The sequence below is a fragment of the Acanthochromis polyacanthus genome, chromosome 3 (genome assembly GCF_021347895.1).
Source record: "Acanthochromis polyacanthus isolate Apoly-LR-REF ecotype Palm Island chromosome 3, KAUST_Apoly_ChrSc, whole genome shotgun sequence".
In the NCBI taxonomy this organism is placed as follows: Eukaryota; Metazoa; Chordata; class Actinopteri; family Pomacentridae; genus Acanthochromis; species Acanthochromis polyacanthus.
The window spans coordinates 24,905,808-24,926,731 of record NC_067115.1 but is presented as its reverse complement, the minus strand read 5'-3'; the positions used below and the strand labels follow the sequence as shown (position 1 = coordinate 24,926,731).

The window sequence follows — 20,924 nt, the reverse complement described above, 5'->3', positions numbered from 1 at the left end:
GTGTTTATGGGTAATGACGTCTTTTACCAGCGTGGCTCCCTGAAGCTAACCCGGTAAACAACTACACATCCCGTATTTCTTCACTACAGCCGGTCAGTTTGTTTTGTGACGGTGACATGATATTATATTGAACAATTTTAGGCGTTAAATCTGCTGTCTTAGTTGCATTTTTCACTCGAGGAATGTCGCTGAAATATCAACAGCTCCGCTAGCCGTCAGCGCTAACTGTTAAACACACACACGTCCGACAGTGAAACAGGTAAGTGGCTTCATCAGGGTTTTAAGTTCGACCCAAACTGCAATTAAATGAACTGCTCTGTGAGAATAGTAGTGTCGTACTACTTAACATTTGGCATACATGTCTGTTTTAACTGGCTCTTGATACTCAGCTGCCAGTTTATTAGCGACACAGCTAGGTAGAATTCATGCTCAGCTTTCGTACTGTGGCAAATCGAAGCTTTAAGTTTGATGTCATCAGTTTGTGTTGAAGCTCTTTAGAGACTCGTTGATGCAATTTTATTGTCAATTCGGAGACTTTAGGAGGTTTTAGAGGAGAAGTCATTTAGATAAACGGCTGCCTTGTCATGCCACTGAAAAACAATTACCTGTGTAAACAACAATGATCAATGATTAGCCACTCAGTAGAATGAGAGAAAACTGTTTGTCACTGATTTAACTGTAAAACCCACCGTTGCAAAAATGCCTCAGTTTTATTTTTTGACTATAGTTTGCTATTATATATAAATATTTTTAGTAATTTTTTTTATCTAAAATAAGGAAAAAAATCATTTCCCTTGATTTTTTAAAAAATTTTATTTTATTTCTTTATTTGGTAATTTTTTCTACATTTGGGTTTCTATATATGTATATATAGTTATTATTTTTATTTTTATTTTTTGCCTATTCTAGATTTGTGTGATATTGTTTTATTTTATTGTTGCTCTTTTTTTTCTTCTTCTTTATTTTGGTCTTACAGCATTAATCCCTATAAGCTCATCTCTGTGTTTGCAATGACAAGAAGACATGATGGAAACACTCCTTAAAAACGTAATCATAAATCATCAGGTCTTATGAGATAGGGCAGATGGACAAGAGTTGCAGCTGTGTGTGTTCATAGATCTGTATGTTATATACATATTTACATTGAGCCAGTGTTTTGTTGCTGTTTGAGATGAGGTGCTATGAACTGGATTTAGACCTGGGGTCAGCATTTACAGTCCTGACAGTATGAGGGGAGAAGCTCTTCCTGAGTTGCTCTGTGCTGGCCTTGATGTCGCAAAGGCAGAACATAGCATATCAAATACTCTGATGCTGGGGTGGTGAAGGTCTCCCATGATCCTCTTTGCACTGACCCTGCTGTGTGTAGATGTCTTGGAGATTTGGGAGCGTTGGGCTTACAGTACACTCCACTGACCTCAGTACCCTCATCAGGCAGAATTTTACAACTTTCCTCCATGATAATAATAACCGCTTCCTGTCTTAAAATGGCTTGTATGCAACTCTGCACTGTTGCTTCCTCTAAGTTTCAAGGTTGAAATGCTCAGCCATGATTTAACTGCTCGTTAATTAAATCTCTTCTAGCATACAAAGATGTCAACAATAGAAACCGTCACTTTCACAGGAGTAGCCCTTTAAGGATTCTTAAGCAACCCTAATATTTGCCGCTCCATTTCTTAGACTTGAGCATTGTAAAGGTTTTCTGTCACACATGACAGTAAATTTTCATTTCCTTTGTACTTCAGTTTTTTGGTTTACGCTTAAGAATCAACAAAACAATTGTTTATTCCCGTCCTGCAAAATAAAAGTAAAATGTAAACAGTCACAGCAAAATTGTAGGACTGCAGCTAACATTATTTTCATTAATGATCATTGTGCATTACCAGATAATCATTTTCTGATAAGCGTGACTATTTAACCTCAGAACATTATGAAAACTGTCCATACTAGTCTCCCGACGCCATCATTAAGTGTGTTGGTTTTGTCCAACCAACAGGCTAAAATGCTAAAATATTCAGTGTTGGACTGATGTGAAAAAACAGAAAATGTTTACACTGTAGAAGCTGGAATTAATGTACCACTTATTCCAGCTGTACAAAATCATTATAGGTTAATGCAAGGAAAGAACTGGTGGCAACACATGCGCACAACACATCACATTCTCCTGAGATCTGGTCAGAACAAAGCAGCTAATATTTTCACTTGTCAAGGTGACAGGAAATTGATGAGAGATTTTACCAGCGCCAGCGCAGCATCAGGTTTCTGTACAGTTTGAACAGATGTACTGGCAGAACAGAAAAAAAAGCTGAAAACAGTATGTTTTTCTTTCTGATTGTCAAATTTCAGAAACAAATAACTGCAGACAATAAATATGCACCACCTGTGCATCCTCAGTTCTTTAATACTGATGGATGAACAGTGAAAATATACAATCTGCATCAAGGCAGCTCAAGCCCAGTGGTTGGACTGTGTCTGTACACTTATGGCCTCAGACACTTATAGCCATGGGCCAGCTTTTGGGCATCTCCATTGATTACAGGCATTTGTAAAATTCAACATGCAGCAACAACACTGTAGGGATGGCAGTTTTAAAAGATAAACACCAGCTATTAAATGACTCTTGGGCTGACCCTAATCCTTTTAAGAGATAACTGAATAGGAAAAAGGACACCTTGAAGCAGTTCTTCTTTTCAGGGTCAGTATAAGTAGCACTCAGTCTGCCTGAGATGTGCTGTTTTTCTCAAGATGCTAGATGGAGATTATTTATCAGCACACTGGGTTGAGGTTGTGTCAAATCCAATCAATGGGCATCTCAAGTATCTATTAATTACAGACATACCTCTGAAATGTTTAGCTGTGATTAATTAGCGCTATATTTTTTTATTACTCTGTCCTCCGTCTCTCCCTCACTTAGCTTGGTTCATGTGAGTAATTTGTCATTGTCTTTCTGTGTCTGTAGGTGATGGAGTTTCCAGAAGATTTCAACCAACTTGAACTTCTTAACACTCACGGACACCTGATCCCCCGAGGGGTCAGCAGCCTGTGGACTGGAAGCAAGGATGAGGAGGAAGAGGTGGAGGAGGAGGAGGACCACAGTGAGGAGTGGTATCTGGGAAAGGAGGAAGCTCTCAAAGATAAACCCAAGGAGCTCATGCTGTGGGCAGCAGAAAACAATCGCGTAAGTGCCTCTGGCGCCACGCTCAAACATAACTTTGCTTGTTTTCTTTCACTACAAGTAAGAAGGGCTTAAATTATGCCAGTGCTTGAGATAGTTGCTACAAGGTCAATGCATTCAGGCCATTATTTTTAAGTAGTCTTATCTCTCCAGTCTCTTTATCAACACCATTATCTCTCCTGCTATGTGTGTGTGTGTGTGGTTTTCTCTGTACATGTATATGCTCGGGTCATTTTTTTTTATGAAACATAGCTGTAAGTTAATGTTAATGAATGCAGAAAAGTAAGATGAGAAATGCTGCTACCCAGCAGCCCTCTTCCAGTTTTGTTTTTAATATACTGCAATTTAAATCATGACACTGTGAAAGCTGTGTCATGTATTGTAGAGCTGACAAATTGTTTTTAATGTGTGAGAAAGTCATGTTAGAAGTTCTCACTTCATTTTCATCCATTTTGTTTTGTGTATTGGGTCACTTTCCGGGTGGGGCTGTAGAGTTGTGTTCTATTTCAACAGACTGGTCAAACATAGGCCAGGGGGGTATTCCACGAAGCTGGCTAAAACAGGCTGGGCTTACGCCGGTAAGCGTGGCTTGAACAAGCGGCAACTTTAATCTCAGCTGCAAGTAGTTCCACAAACGAGGCTCAGCTGTTTTTCAGAGACGCTTATTCAAGCCAGGCTGAGCGCGCGTCCGGGGGAGATAAAAAGCCCAGACGTGTCGATCATCGAAATGATGACATTATGTCTAAAAACGGAGCGGAGAATTTCTCTTCGGCAGAGCAGAAACTTCTCACGGAGTTGTACGAGGACTACAGGGAGATTATCACAAGAAAAGGCAACACGGTTGCGATAAATAAAGCTCGAGACGCTGCCTGGCAAAGCATTGCCGACCGTTTAAATGCGTAAGTGTTTATTTTCTTTTTAATGAAGCACTTAGTCTGAGCGTACACATGCACACGTCTGAAAATTTAATTTTCAGAGGGCAAGTTTTTGACACTGATTAGGGATAACCCACAACTGCAGTGGTTGATAACTTTTTTTCCCCTCACCCTGAAGTTTGTCACACTACTGTGGCCCAGAGGAGATCAATCTTGATGAAATAAAGCTTTTCAAAACCCATTGAAGACATTTTTTTATGTGTGTAATGTGATGGTGGTTTTCACTTTTCACTCTGGTAGGCCTAATTCATGTTCTTGATTTGACAAATATATATCCACCATAGATGAATAAAGCAGCAGGTAACACCTAAAACCAAAGCAGGAATACTTTGGAAAAAAGGGGTGACTTCATGTGGAGATGTTTCATCAAACACTCAAACTTTGAATGAAAAAGCAGAAAAAAAACATGTAGGCCTATAGAGGAGATGTCATTTTTATTAGAGATGATAGTGCTACTGTGCCCTACATTTAAATAAGGGAGAAGACACAAATGAGCTTGTACACAAAATAGTTATCTCATCATTTGGCATCACCTTTGGATTGTCATCATGATCAGATTGGACCGCTGGTAAAAGGAAGGTATTCTTTATGGAAAACTGTGGCTGTTGTGTCCTGCTTATTTTAAGACAATCTGTGCCTATTCCTGTTACATGTTGACTGCACTTTGAGGGTGAAAGAAGAAAGAAAATCAGATATTTCCAAGTATTTACTGCTGGTGGATTCGAACCCACGGCGCAATGAAAAGTAAAACCACATTTAATCTACTTAACTACGCTTTAACCACTGATCCACAGTTGCACAGTGACAAAATGTGTAGTGTAATATGATATAGTTTGATTCATGGTTATTCCGGCGTTATTTAAATAAGAAAATTTAAAAAAGGTCTCAGTGTGTGTCACCAAACAAGAACATCATTGATTACAGATCAAGATGAATTTAATGTGTAACATGCGGTTCACAGGCGTCTTTCTGAAGCTCGTCAGAACCTTCTCTGACATGGAGCTAAAGTAAGCTTGACTGTTAGCCTGCCCCGGACCAGGCTTGTCGCTCTGGCTGAGTTACCATGGTTACCAAGCCAGGCTAGCCCTAAGCCTTGTTGGTGGAACAAAACTCTCACTAAAGTTAGCGAAGCTGACCGAAATAAGCCAGGCTTAGACCTAAGCCAGCTTCGTGGAATACCCCCCGGTATCATTTTAAATTATTTACTGATGCTGGTATGAAACGGGGCTGTACCTGAGAAAGAGTCCGCTGGCTTCCATGTTGTAATGTGCCGTGGTGTTTGTGGTTCCTTACATATGGTTATGAGAAATATATTTTATTATAGATATATAATAATATGTTAAATATATATATATAATATATATTTAACAGCCTCTGAGCACTTACAGTGAAGTACAGCACATCTGCAATACTAAACTCCATTAACAGCCATGTCAGGTCTCATGCTCCTGCCAAGTTTACACAATGTTTACATATTTATAACCTCTGCTTTCTTGAGGATTCTGTGATAATGGAGAAATATTGCAGATATTCAGCTTGTCCCACTCACCAGATATCTGGGTGTAAACCTGCCATATCCCCTACAGATTACACAACATTCATTCATATCCACACTTACACTCCATTCTGTTAGAGTTTAGTTTGTTGCTTCCAGCTGTTTTTAGGAGTGTTTACTCTGAGCTTATTCAAAACCTGCAGCTACAGGCAGCAGTAGGATGGGAATATGAGCATCTCCAAAACAAGAGAGCTTTGAACATTTACTCATGGAGCAACAGCAGTAACTTCATTATTTAGCTACAATTATAAAATAGTGCAGACATGGAGACAGGATTGATCAGGATCTAACAGCAAATGCCACTGTCCTTTCACTGTTGGTAAAGTAGTAGTTTGGTTCTTATCGCACATGGACAGAGTTTTCAGTGTTTAAGGAATCATAAATAAACTAGGCTGTTATTATTCAGAGTCTTTGATCGGTTGCTTTTAGTTTAGATTTAGCCTGTTTTTGTTATTGGATTACTATGCATTCTACATCACTTGATGTATTTTCTAATGTCATGTTAATGATGAAAATTGTGTGCATATTGTGACTCTCTGAAACTTGAGATGGTATGTCTGAATGTACCAATGATGAACGTTAATGGGAAAGTGACATTTGCCGTCACATTAACAGACGATGGAACCACTAATGGTACATATCCTATCTCTGATACCACTTTTCCACCAAGAAGGACCAAGTGCTAGTTTGGTGCTGGTGTTTAGTTGTGTTAACGTTGTGTTAACGTTGTTTTAACGTGAACCATATTCATCACTGCAGTAATTATCCAATGGAAGTTTCTTACATATTTGCTAAATCCAAATGTGACTTTTTTTTTTTTTTTTTTTTTGGACAAGCAGTCTATGAATATCTTGTGTTGGTAATATCATTATTTACATTTGTCCACTTAGGTACTATTTCTTCTCTGTGGTGAATCTCCATGTAGGTATGACTGATAGTGGATCAATAGTTCTCAGTTAGAGATGTGCAGTTACATTTTATATCCAACTAACACTGCAAAAGCTGAGCTTATTGTTAACACCCCTGTATAAATGGCCTTTATTTCACAAATTATGCCAAACTTCTTCAGTGCCGTGCAAACATAAATGAGCCTTACATAAACTCTGCCTAAATACAGTGCAGCCATATTATTATTATTCTGCCAAGGAATGCCATATGAGGGAATGAGCAGCCATGACGGAGTACTGCGCTCTCTGAGTGCTTTTCTTGTTTACATCAGTAATGATCAGATCAAGAAATAAGTTCAGGGTGTTTTCAGTGTTGCAGATATTTTACCTGCAAAGTACTGAAATGAACAAGCTGCAGTCATGACTTTCAGAGCCTGACTTTTCCAAAACTGGAAGTAGTGCATGCGATTTTCTCTGCAACATGCATAGTAGGACATCTAATTCAGTTTTACCTTTAGCTGTCACTTTAATAGTCATTTTTAACAGACGTCTCTCCTGCTCCCAAACCACACCTGTGACTGGCTTTGTCCGTTCTCTCTTTCTATCCTTAAAATATTCAGTTGAAACTGCAGCACCTCTCACTGGCTGGATATTTGTTGAGGCTGAATTTGCATACATGTCCATTACTGCGACAAATCTGTTTGTTAAAATGCTTTTAAATGGTTTTAAATAAGCAAGCGAGCATCCCCCAGGGTCAAATAACAAGCTGGCATTTATTTATTTTTTGAGTTTGGGAGGAAACATGCTCAAACACACACAGGGAATACATGAAAACATAATGAGGCCTCATCCAAGACTTTTTCAACTTGTTTTTACTCCAATGTTGCCATGTCAGTAGAGGAGGACTGGAGAGAGCACATTTATTTGACAGACTGGGAAGCTGAAGTCAAAAGAAGATAATTGTTGATCACTGAAGCTGCCTAAATAATTACAGCAATTAGGCCTTCTGTCTTTTAGTGTACTGGCAGCTGTTTGTCAAGTACTTAACTGAAATCAACCAGGTTACTCCAATTATTTCCGTGAATATTTATGCATGACCCATCACACACGTTTAGCATGCAGCACATAATGCATGTGTGTGCACAATGTGTAAGAGTGTTACTTTGCAGTTTGTAGTGCAGTTATGTATCAAATGTGTTTAAATGTTTCATTTTTGTTTGACCAACAGCACAAAAGATATCAATCAATCAGACCTTATTTATATAGCACATTTCATTCAAACTAAAAGCAACGCAAAGGGCTTCCAATTATAAAAACATAATAAGAAATGATACCAAATGAATTCTAAGAAGAGTAATAAATAGATCAATCAAATCAATCAAAGCCTGGCTGAAAAGGTAGGTCTTAAAAATATCAACACACGCTGCTGCTTTCTGGAAGCCTGTTCCAGAGATGTGGACTGTAATAGCAAAATGCCCAGCATATGTTTTTGTTCTGGCTTTTGGTTCAATTAAAAAGCCAGGTGCATTTATATGAAAGAGCTCAAACACAAAATTCAAACATTAGAGAGGCTTGATTCAGAGAATCGTTGGACTATGAACTGAAAATTGGAATTGCAATTATTGTGATTAATTGCTTCATCTGTTTAAGTATTGTAGCCGACATGAATGCTAATTAGTGCTAAGAATGTGAGTTGTGATTGAAAACTGTGGTTTTTCTACAGTAGCCTTGATAAAAACTGTGTTATCTTTTTACATTTGTGCTTTCTTTGAAATTTGTAATAAAAAAAACAAACGCACGCATTGAAGAGTTTCAGTGGAACAAAACTGATGTAACGTTAGTCATCGTCTCGTGTTCTTTCAGCTGACGTTTGGATAGATTTGATGGTTTTTCTGTGCTGTGCTGAAAGATTTAAATTTGCTATAGATTCCTCCTTTCTACTAAAAACAGAAGGCATAATCTGTGAACACTTGTTGCTTTACAATAGCAAGCCCACCTAGCAAACCTTACTTTGTCCTCTTTTTTTTTCATTCATATTAAGCATCTCAAACTTTAATGGAAGCTGTTTTTCTGCACCATAGAGGCACCAAGAAGGTACAATGCTGTTAAAGGGAAATAAATGTCAGCCTTATCTTAGTCCAGAATAAGCCAGAAGTCACTGTGACTGGCATTGAGTTGGACAGTAAATGAATGCTGTCATTACGGAGGCCAATGAAAATATCATGACTTTGCATACTGTGAGGCAATGAATGAGTTCATTAAGTGTGAAATTATAATACAAACGTATTCTCTGTCACATTTCTGGTGAAGAACTCAGCCTGACCATCATTGAGTGCTACAATAGTCTGGGATGCCTGTGTGGATGTTTCTGCTCTAATACTGAGTCAGTATGTGTTTTGGGATTATTATAGAATAATATTAATGTAAGACCCACTGCTGTCTTCTAGTTTTGTACATTGCTTGTTTCTTTTTTGTTTGGTTGTTGCTAGAGGTACGGACCCGTACCCGTAGCCTGTGGACTACGGATACGGCACTTGCCATTTGCCAATCAGATACACGAGATCTGGTCACGTGACTCCCGGTAGACGCTAGCGGTACGGACCCGTACCATCGGTACTACAGGTACGGACCCTAAACCTGACCCTAACACTAACCCTAACCGTAACCCTTTAAGCTGCAGTCAATTCCAGCCATTTTCAGTACAAAAAATTTCTAATATTCTATTTTTAAATTTTAAAAAATGACGAAAAATAAAGGGAATATTGGACGTGCATCGCGAGGTGCATTTCCTTGAAAATGACCGATTCGTGGATTATATACCGACTTCAGGACATGTTTTGGACAAAATAGTTTACTGGCTTGTGTCGTCTGGATGTAAAAGGTTGGATTATGGCCGTTTTTTGTGGAATATTTTCATCTGTGTGTAATAATGAACCCGGAAATGTGAGTTGCGCCGTGTGCGTTGAAGCCGTGTATAGAGAACGGATGGATGGATATTCGTTTTTGTCGGACAAATGTGTTTTTCTCACCCGCTGTGGTAATCGCATCTGAAAGTGGTTTATACCGGCGGATTCATGAGAATCTAAGCTTTCCATCGGCGTATAGTGTTTGTATAATCGCGTTTGCAGCCATCGGACATTCTTGAAATTCCTATGCAAATTAGTAGGTGTACCGCCGGCGGTACACTGAAGTTTTGCTTACCTTTCAACAGTTTGCAGTGGTTAGCAGCTTCTTGACTCGCGTATGGGTCCGTATCTGTCTGGCAAATTGGAAAGTGCCGTATCCGTAGCCCACAGGCTACGGGTACGGGTCCGTATCTGTAGACACTACCTTTTTGTTTTCCTCTTTGGTACGTTTCCAGCAGTATAATTTGAAATCATTCTAACTGCAGTTATAGAGCTACACAAGGACTGTTTTTTGTGCAAAGAGCAGAGACCGTACATTCAGCTTTATTTTTCTGAGTGAATTTGGTCCTTCAAGTTTAACTGGCACTGTGAGAGCTCTATCTCCTTTTATCGTAAATTATTTTTGGTGTTTTCTTTTTGTTTTTATCAAATACTGTAATTTTTATGAATGTGTATGAATTATTTTTTAGATTCATTTTACTATTAGAACACATTTTATTTATTGACTACTCTATTTATTTGCATATTTATATATTTTGATCTATTTAATGCACTGTTTATTCCTTCATTTTGATAAGTTTTTATTCCGTTTATTTGCGCATATACACACTACTGTTCAAAATCTGGGGTTGGAAATGTCCTGATTTTTGAAAGAAAAGCAGTTTTTTCAATGAAGATAACATTAAATAAGTCAGAAACACAGTCTAGACATTGTTAATGTGGTAAATGATTATTCTAGCTGGAAACGGCTGATTTTTAATGGAATATCTCCATAGAGGTACAGAGGAACATTTCCAGCAACCATCACTCCTGTGTTCTAATGCTACATTGTGTTTGCTAATGGTGTTGAAAGGCTAATTGATGATTAGAAAACCCTTGTGCAGTTATGTTAGCACATGAATTAAAATGTGTTTTCATGGGAAACATGTACATCTGCATGTGTGTATGTATGTGTATTTTAACATGGATATTTCATTTTAGTTATTTATCTCACATATTTTACCCTATTTGATCTCATCTGGTGGTTCCTCATTGCATGTGTTAAACAGAGATGTCACATGTTTGAGTCTTTATTGATAGCTTGACTGTGGTGGTGGGGTTGTTTGTACTGTTTCATTGCATGTTTTATGAACTGTAAAGCACTTTGTGTTCCATTTTTGTTTGCAGGAAAAGTGCTATATAAATAAAACCTCACTGATGGATTCATTTATAATGCTAGTGGAGCCTTCCGAGTTACCCCTAGGTCTCTTTTTAACTGTAGTAGCATACCAAATGAAAATGTGAGTTTGTCATTTTCTGACCTTCAGAATTCCTGTGGTTTTCTTTCAGCTTTCAACAGTCCACGGTTTATTAACCACAGATCCATGTCTGGTGCACTGCTGTGATGAGGACGGTTACACTCCACTGCACCGCGCAGCATATGGCGGCCATGTTGAAGTGGTCTCTGCTCTACTTTCCAGCGGCTCTGAGGTTAACCCTCGTACCATCGACGGCTGGACGCCTCTTCACAGCGCTTGCCGCTGGAGCCGCGTCGCTGTGGCCAGTTTCCTCCTGCAGCGTGGAGCCGAGCTGAACGCCCAGACGAACGGCGGGCTCACGCCTCTACACCTGGCCGCTTCCTACACGAGCTGCTCAAAAACAGACTCGGCACAAACCTTAGAGCTCCTCCTCTCTCAGAGACACCTGAAGTCGGGGCTTCGCAGCAGCAGCGGAGAAACGGCGAGCGATGTGGCCCGACGCAGTGGTCCTCATCACTTCCTGTTTGAGATGGCAGAAGACTGTGTCAATGTGGTGCCAGTGTCATAAACACAGTGATCCACACAAATCCTCACATTTAAACACTGAAGCTTTTATAGTAGGGCATCATTTATACTTGATTAATCTACTTATTTTCTCTAATAATCTATTACTCATTTTGTCCCTAAAAGTTAAAAAATAAATAACATCCCAAGGAGACATCAGCCATCCAAACAAGACCAAAAAAAAATATTACATAAATTAAATATAAGATGTTTTAATCAGCAATTATTAGATCAATTCACTAATCAAGTATTCACTTCAGAACTTAATTGGGTAAAAGTTTATTTGAACATATTGTACATAAAATACAACAACTTAAGCATGCATTAGCTGCAGTTCATTGCTTGAATTTGTCTGAGAAACAGACTTTGTTGCAGAGGAATGTGAATAGGTTGGCTCAGACAGATTGATTCTATTGTGTTTTGGTGTCTAAAGCCGTCTGCACGACTCCTACTGAATCATCACAATAAATGCATAGCTTCTCAACAGTTCATTGCAAGGTTAGTGTTTTTTTTTTAAAATTCAGTTTACAGGTGCTGCTTTCTGCTGTTTCACAGTTGACTGTCAGCTCCAGCTAGTCTCTTTCTAAGCTGAAATTGCAATTTGTTTCAAGTACTGCAAAGAAGTTGTACATAGTATGTTAATGAGTACCAGTTGTGAAGGCATTATTCCATCCATCTAATATCTACACACCACTAAATCCTCAGGCAAAGGCAGTGGACACCCTGGACAGGTCTGTTTAATTTTCTAATTAAATATTTTGTCTGTTTAATATAATTTAATTATATTTCATGTTTAATTTTCTTTTTAAAATTTTTGTTGCATTAAATGTTTTTTCCTTTGATTTCATTGTTTTTTTAACGTAGTTTATTTCTTTAATCTTTTTTTCTGTCAAGATTTTAACCCCAACCTTAAAAATGAAACAAACCCTTAAATCACAACAAAAATACTTCTGTTGTCACAATCATGAGTTATTCAGTTTATCAATTCAACTTTATTTGTTTAGCACATTTCACACAGATGACAAAACTAAACAAGCAAAGAGAAAAACTAAGCTAAAACTATGATTAAAATTCAAAAACATTTCAAAAAAGGATTTAACATAATAAAATGTGTTGTGCCCAGGGGATGGAGGGAGTTTGAAGTCTTCTTAGGCTCACACGGTAAATCATTTAAAATAGAAACTTGATATTCAGTCCAAGGAAACTGGAAACTGCAGAGCGACAGAAGAACCAACAGTATCTCCTGTTTTCTCCTTTAATGCGTCGACTCTTCTGGTGCTTTCAGACTAAAGAACTACAGACTCTTTACAATCTGCTCAAACTCTTGGTACAGGACCTCACCACACGGGTCAAGAAGGTTTCCTTCTCATTTCTACTTTGAAGCTCACCTTCTCCTGCTTAAACTGCTGACAAATGTTTCTGCTGCTCTAAAGTCTGGTCTCCAGAACTTCCTAAAAACTCTAAGTCTCTTCTGCTGCAGGTTGCTTTGTAGAACTGTTACAGAAAACCTCACTAAACCACACCAAACTAGCATAACCCAAACGCTAAAGTCTCCTGCAGCCTACCAGAGAACCTCTTTAAACAGAGAATCAGGACAGGAACTCTTACCTTCTGGACAACCAATGTTGGTTCACAAACAAGAACACAGAATGTGTCAGACCAAAAACCTCTAAACACTCACTGCAGCCAAGATAAAGACAACTCAGCTGCACCAAATCCACTAATGACTGTACACATCAGCACCATGTGCTAACTGTGGCTAAAGAACCACATTTACCAAGACAACTATCCAGTACAAAGCCCTAAAACTCACCAAGCGACACATTAAAGATGATTTTACTGCTGGAAGCTGCAAGTCAACGCCTAAAGAACAAACTAAAGCAACAGAGCCAAACCCGGTTCAGTGAAGAGAAGCAGAGGAAATGTTTGACTGCAGACATAAAGCAGGAAGACACTGAGCTGCTCAGGTGTTCCTGATAACAACAATCAGCCACCTGGATAGCCAATAGGAACACAGCTTAGTGGAAGTCCAGAGGGCTGGGTTAGTGAAGGAAATTTAGTTTAAAGTTCAAGCAGAAAGTTGAAAACCACCTTCTGATGCCTGAAATCTCTGAGTTTTCATCTTAGAGTTTGCAAAGCTGTTGAGTTTTTAGAGTCACATGGATTGTTTAATAACATTTAATAACCGAGTCCTGAAATAAAATTACAGTTGTGGACTTCTGTCATTTAGTCTGGACTAAACAAATAACAACAGCATAAATCTCAAACGTCATTATGAGGAGTCTGGATTGAGGTTTCTCACTTGATAATGATCAAATCCTGAAATTTAGGTTGGTTTAAAGGAATATTGCACCTTAAATCTTTGAATGTTGACCTAAAAGGTTGGTTTCAGGAAGTATTCCACCTACAAGGTCCTCACACATCCACCTTAAAGGAACATTCGATCAAAAATCCCTGGACATACACCTAAAATGTTGGTTTAACCGAGTATTGCATCCAAAATCCTCAAAGAGACCTGAGGGGCTGGTTAAAAGGAATATTCCACCTAAAACCTCAACTAGGGCAGTATGTGTAGCAGCGACAGCAGAAAGAGGTCCTCTCTGGGTGGAAGAGTCGCGTCTGAGTGGGCAGCTCCCTTTCTGCTCTTACCTTACTCACTAAACTCAAGTGCCATGGAGGACTCGAGTAGTTGACGTTTCCTGCTGCAACCTTCTCTTTTTCAGCTTTCTTCCACGTCTGATCGCTCCTGGCCCGGTTTTTGTTGATGTTTTTGACCCTTTTTCCGAGCTTTGACCAATCCAAGAACATGAAGTACATCATCAGCATCGGCGGCGGCGTAACCAATGGAGGGAAAACCACCCTCATCAACCACATGAGCAAGAACCTGCCCAACTTCTTTATTTTATGTATTTAGTATCATTGACTGCTCAGTATGTGAGCTTTTCTTTTTGTTTGTAATTCAAGTTTTTATTGAACTTTTTACAGGCTTGGTACATGGCAGATCCAACATTTTTCCTCCATACAAACACAGACATAAAATCAAGACTTGTTTTCTTTTAAGAAAGTTGGCCATGTCCTCAGATGAACAGCACAAAGTTTGTGTGCCATTCTTAAAGATAAACATTTTTTTTGAAAGCAAGTGGAGTTGGCCTCTTTTTGTCAAATGTTTTGTCGAATGAACCAAGGTTATAATCCCCAGTGAGCCTCAAGTAGGTTCTGCTTACCCTGCAGAAGATATCTGAGCTCTGTTGACATGGTAATGGGTGCTTTTTAAGGTGAAACTGACACATTAAAACTGGCACGACACCTCTTCTGACCTCTGAATACAAAATGATTGTTAACCCTTTTTTTTAAATAAAAGCTTAAATCACCATGGAATATAATTACAGAATGACATTAATATTTATGCAGTGCCTTCTGTAGACAATTTGCAGAAGGTTTCTTTTTTGTACAGAATGTCACTGTATAGTATGCAAATAAAAATGAGCATTCTGTGAAATGAAACTGCAATGTATTTGCTGAATAACATAATTTTCCAAGAAGCCGTCAGGAGACTTTCTAAAGGTGGAAGCTGTTCTGCAGCGCTTCTTTTCAGCGGAAAATTAGAAAATTATTTAGTTTTGAATAGAGGTATTATACACGGCAGATGTACGTGTCTACATAGAACTGAAGTCGACTGGGGGAGAAGTGTCTCATTAAAACATCAGCTGTCTTGTTTAAATCTGATCAGAGAAAAGAAACAGCAGTTGACTTTCCTGCCAGAGACAAAAGGATTTGTCAAAATGATTCCATACAATTACAATTGTAAGACTTAATAAGACCATAATTTGATACAGTTTGATAGTGACATGGGCGGCTCTGGCTCAGATGGACAACAGCTTCCACTGATTGTAAGGTTGGCAGTTCGATCCCCAGTCCCTCCCCATGCCAAAATGTCCTTCTGCAAGACGGATGTTGCTCCTGATAGAAGCTCTGTCGCCACTGGTGCGTGAATGGATGAATGAGAAACGTTGTAAAGCCCTTTGAGTACCACTAAGGTAGAAAGGTGTTATACAATCGTAGACCTTTCACTGTTTTTTATAGAAAGAACTTCAAGTAACTATTTTCATTATCAATTTATTTAGCATTTTTTTCTTTGTTATTCATTTGCCCTTTAAAACATCAAAAACAGTGAATAAAATTAAATTTTAAAAAACAGTCAAGGTTATGCCTTTCAGTTTTGTTTTTTAAATTCCAAAACACAAGGATATATATTATATAAAACACAAAAGAGCCTTCAAATCATGGCATGTTTGCTTTACAAAACTTATTTCTTATCAGTTATTAAAATGATTTCAGGTCATTTTAATCGACTAAATACTCAGCTAATTGCAAATTTCAGGCTGCTGAGCAAACGTGTGGTATGCACTCGGTTAAGAAGGTTTCATATAAGGAATAGTGTGAAGAGCATTTTTGGCAGGTTGTCTGTGATAGTTTGGTTGTTGCTCAGCTCTTTCATAAAGAGTCCAAAAGCGACAAAATCACTCATATATTCAGCAAAAAGAATAGTGTGTATGTAGCCATATTAGCTTGAATACAGTTTCAATCTTCCAGTCTGTTCTCTGCTTGGGTGAGGCTTTTTGAGTAACAGTCAGGGCAGATAATATGTTGCTCGTTATTCTCTGTGTCCGTGGACTCTGTCTATCCACTCATCTATTCATTTTTTCCACTAATCTGGGATCAGGTCACGGTGACAGCAGGCTATCCATGCCATTGTAGATGTCTGTCTTTGAACAGTGCTCTCCAGTTCCTCCCAGTTGGACATGAAGAGAAAACATCCAAAGACTGTCCCCCATAATCAGACCACCTAAACCATTTCAGCTGACTATTTTCAAGCTGAAGGACACTTTGTGCCAAATCCAGTTGACCCAGTTGTTAATAGTCGCTCACACAAAGAGTCACAAGGACTATACCTGGAAATATGTATCAGGCCAAGAACAGAGCAGATTTTTTTTAGATCCATTTTTCTCAAGGCGTGGTGTTTCTACAAAGTGTACCTATTGTCAAATCAAAACATATCTCTGCATGATAAAATGGTGAATACCAGCAGGTAATGTCGCAACATTTAGCACTCAGACAAAATAGTTGTGACAGCTTCAGAAATGAAAGGTCAGGCTTGAAGATTTATTTCCAGGTGACGGGAAGAGCATTAAGACTACAGAAGTCTGCTCTGCATGGGAGTTTCATGCCTACTCTCTCCACAGTTAATGGCTGTGTAGCCACAGGTTTCTTTTATTTAGTGACATTTTAGTTGCATTAGTGTAAAAGTCACTTGACTGTAAGGTTTCAAATGTCAGCCAATCCAAAGCACAAGGAATTATACAAGTTTACAGGAGCTGTATGTATTAAAGTTGAACAAAAAACTATCTTGTACCTCAAGCAGTGCTGGTTAGTCACTCAAGCAAGAAGAAAAACATATATAATGTTCTTCAGTGTCATCCAGCAAAAATACCCAAAAGGAGATTCGATGGAATAAGAACAGCTGTCTTGTCATTAAAGCTAAATTCTAGATAACACTTACTGTATCTTATAATCATGTGACATTGGCTTATAGTTCACATTATGGCTTGTTTAACTGGTTAGCCGCAGCAAAACCACATTAGATTTAAATGTAAATGTAGGTTCGGCTTGTCTTGTCATTAGCGGCATGAAAGATCTGTTATGAATTTTCCAAACATGGTTAGCATGCCAGGTTTGTTTGCGACAAAACTGCCTCACTTTGGTAGGTCCAGTTCCTTGTGCTGTACAGCTATTCTGGCCAAGTGGGTAACTGGACTTGCTTGAGTTCTTCAGTTGTGACTGGTGAGGAGTCCAAAGCATTTTACCTTTTGTGGGGTTGTTAGTACCTTAAAAGTCATCAAGGTCACATGTTAGCCGTTGATTCAGCCCTCCCTGTATGTGAGTCATTAGAATCACATGAGTCGAGGTGTTAGGTGGTCTGTGGAGGCACCTCAAGACTGAATTGCAAACATAAGTCCAAGCTATGCCAGAACTACATTAGGAAAAAAGAACAAGATACTAAGCTTGAAAACATGGAGTGTCCAGCACAGTCTCCAGACTTAAACCCCATGGAGCTGGTTTGGGATGAACTGGACAGAAGAGTGAAAGCAAAGCAAACTACAAGCGCCACACATTTATGGGAACTTTTGTAACAGAGTTGGAAGAACTTTCTGAACAATATTTTGTTATCATTGTAGAAAGAATGTCATGAGTGTGTTCAGCTGTTATATCTGCCAAAGGTGGCTACTTTGATGAGTCAAAAGAATACATTTTGGTTCCTAATGCTGCAGAGTTATGTGATGATTCCCATACGTTTGTGCACAACAAAAACGGAATAACAGATTTGGAAGAAATGACACAAGGACCAATTGATTAGATTTTGGCAGTGATGCGGCTTATAGTCTGGATCCATGGATTTGTTAAAGATTTCCATATCAGCATGGCTTCACTGTAACAACAAGTGAACACTATGTGAGCTGCCTGCTGATGATTGCATGATTGCGGTCCTACTACAAATCCACCAGGACTTGTCCATCGGAAATGATACAAGGAACATTTGATTAAATTGTGGGAATGTTTCCGAGTCCCATAAATTCCCACCACCTGCTACACATTTAGGTCATGTGATTTGGTATCTCTATATAACATACACATGCATAACACACTCCTGTCAATTTTTATCAAAGATTTCATCTGTCGGAAATTATAAAAAGACTGAGCAGCCTTGGTGGAGTACTGAGCTCTCTGAGTGTTTTTCTTGCTTGTTTTTGTTCTATGCTTTCATTTCAGAGTGCAATGACACACTGACATGCATAGTTTCCAGTGAAAAAATAGAAAAAATGGGGTGTTCTAAAACTTTCAACCAGTAGTGTATATTGGATGAATGATTTTTTTTTTCAACCTATAAAACTAAAACTAATTAGAAGCTGATAAATGCTTAGTAAATATTTATGGGCACATCAGCACTAAATCCTTTCACAGAACACATTACACACTATTTTTTTTTTACAAAAATATGGAAAAAAGTGCTCCATTAACAAGTTACAAGGTGCTCGCAGTGATGCAGTAAAAGCCTAGTTATGACACCGGTCAATCAAAACACAACATAACATAAAACACCATTAAACACATTCAAAATGTAGGCATAAGGGCATTTACAAAAGAATCACGAACAGCAAACTCTTTTATAAATGGTTGTCAAAAGTGGATTAAAACCCATTAAACCTCTGTGGAACCTGAAATCCTCAGCGAAGCCATTTGAAAGCCTCACATGCGTGAAAAGCAGAAGCCCAATCACCTCTTACCCACCCTCGATGTACCAGCACAGCTGTAGAATATGTGCATTATGAGGCAGCAATGACGTATGTGTGTAATTATATACTTTGAAAAAAACGTAGTTGATGAATGGACGAACATTTCACCATTGAGGCAGCTGGTAACTTTGTGTCACTCATACCTCCTATTTCAAGTTTTCATTTTCAGCTCATTCCAGTGGCTTAGGGTTTTGCTCTAGCAAAAGGGAAAATTAATCTCAAAATGACTTCTCTCTGCTGAATAAAAGTTTGATACATAAAATTTAAAGATGTCAGGTTGAATTTTTTATCAGCATAGTTCCAGTAATGTGTGTACCTACATTTGCTTGACTAATTGACTGGCACACCTGTGCACTAATCATGGTGTCTAATCAGCATCTTGATATGGCACACCTGTGAGGTGGGATGGATTATCTCAGCAAAGGAGAAGTGCTCACTATCACAGATTTAGACAGATTTGTGAACAATATTTGAGAGAAATGGTGATATTGTGTATGTGGAAAAAGTTTTAGATCTTTGAGTTCATCTCATAAAAAATGGGAGCAAAAACAAGTGTTGCATTTATATTTTTGTTGAGTGTAAATAATTCAATTTTCATGACGAAACATCGAAATTCACCGCGTCGCCACAGACGAGTCACCATTTTCTCTGGGAATCATCATCAACGTGTTTAGGCTTATGTCTACGTAGTGATGTTACGCTCGAGCCAGTTTGCTCGACACAGTGCTGAGCTTTTGAAGCGAAAGTGTTTCAATCCCTGCTTCAGCACGCCCACAATCACGTGACTATCGAGAGCGAGGCCTCGTTACGTCACATCGCGTGTCGCGGTGCTTTGCGTGAACTTTGAAGGGATTGGACATTTCAATCTGTCCAGGTCTTAAAAGGGGTCTGATTCACTCCTCAAACCGTGGATTTTTAAGAGGAGGAGATTACGCTAGCGCATTTGCTATTTGTCATTTTGAGAGAAGTTAAGGAGAGTATACATTTAGTTAGAATTTAGTTTAGATATATCTAGTTGCATTAAATACATTAAATAATACACAGATACATATGCATAGATTCACTCATACACACAAATAGATTCACACATACACAACACACATTCTTTCATAGAAACACACTACACATATATGCACACAAACATACATATATACCATTTTAAAACATTTATTGCAAGTACAAAGCAGTGTGAGACAAGCAGTCCTGAGGCTTTTTCAGTTGTTTCCACTTAGATGCAGTTCTGACACAGGCCCAGCAGATGTCACTCTTCTGATTGTGTCCAGGCCAAGTGTAAACTAACCGTGACGTCACCCATTGGTTTCAACGCCGAGAAAATGAAGCCCGGATTTTGGTACTTCCTGGTCGCCGTTTTGGATTTTTTGGAGCCAGTGACGTAAAAAGCGTCATCAAACAGGCTGGACCGGAGAGCAACTAGGGGCAGGATTGGCTGAAGACTCTCTTATCCCACCCAAATCGCAGTGGCTTCTGTTACTGTCTATTAAGTATAGCCACGCCCCCTGGCTCCACTAACTTTAACGATTTTTTAAAAATTCGGTATTGATTTATTTTAAGATCGGCCACCTGATCTCTCATTTTGACCATGAAAACTAACGGGGAAAAAATCCTGAGCTGTAGAAAATCAGTCTATCAAATTTTTTTTTCTCCAAAAATGAATTGGGGTCTATGGAGCAAAAGCTTTTTGGAGCCAACCCTCGCGGACGGCGTGATATTGCAAGTTTTTGACACTTCCGGGTTGGCTTCAAATTTGGAGCCAGATGCTACGTCCATCTTTATATACAGTCTATGATTGTGTCAAATGTTTCGAAGCAATGTGTCATTCTTGAAGCAGATGTGGCAAAGTGGTTCACTGTTTCACCATTACTACTTATGTCACCAAATTTAAGGTGAATCTGATCAATATGCTGACAATAGTACATCAAAGTGTAAAAAAAAATGTGTATTTCCTGATACCACAAGGTGGCCCTATGACTGTGAATGTATAACTACATGGATGTCGTCAGGGCAGGACTCTGATCATACATGCAAAGTTTCAGGCAGATTGGAGCATGTTCAGGCGAGTTAGACAACACTTCCTG

The 20,924-nt window shown here is 38.7% G+C and overlaps 1 protein-coding gene across 1 annotated transcript; it reads left to right on the top strand.

The window, feature by feature from the left end:
• ankrd49 (ankyrin repeat domain 49) lies at positions 1–11,965 on the top strand. The gene is made up of 3 exons (XM_022206836.2): positions 1–259; positions 2,957–3,175; positions 11,004–11,965. The coding sequence occupies exons 2-3, from the start codon at positions 2,960–2,962 to the stop codon at positions 11,478–11,480; spliced, it is 693 nt and encodes a 230-aa protein (XP_022062528.1). The 5' UTR covers positions 1–259; positions 2,957–2,959; the 3' UTR covers positions 11,481–11,965.
• The last annotated feature ends 8,959 nt before the right edge of the window (positions 11,966–20,924 follow it).

What these genes read in the sequence shown, in the direction of transcription:
- ankrd49 (XM_022206836.2), top strand. Translation starts at nt 2,960, where the DNA reads ATGGAGTTTCCAGAAGATTTCAACCAACTTGAACTTCTTAACACTCAC. An exon ending in GGGCAGCAGAAAACAATCGC is followed by an intron (nt 3,176 to 11,003) that starts GTAAGTGCCTCT and finishes GTTTTCTTTCAG; the next exon opens with CTTTCAACAGTCCACGGTTT.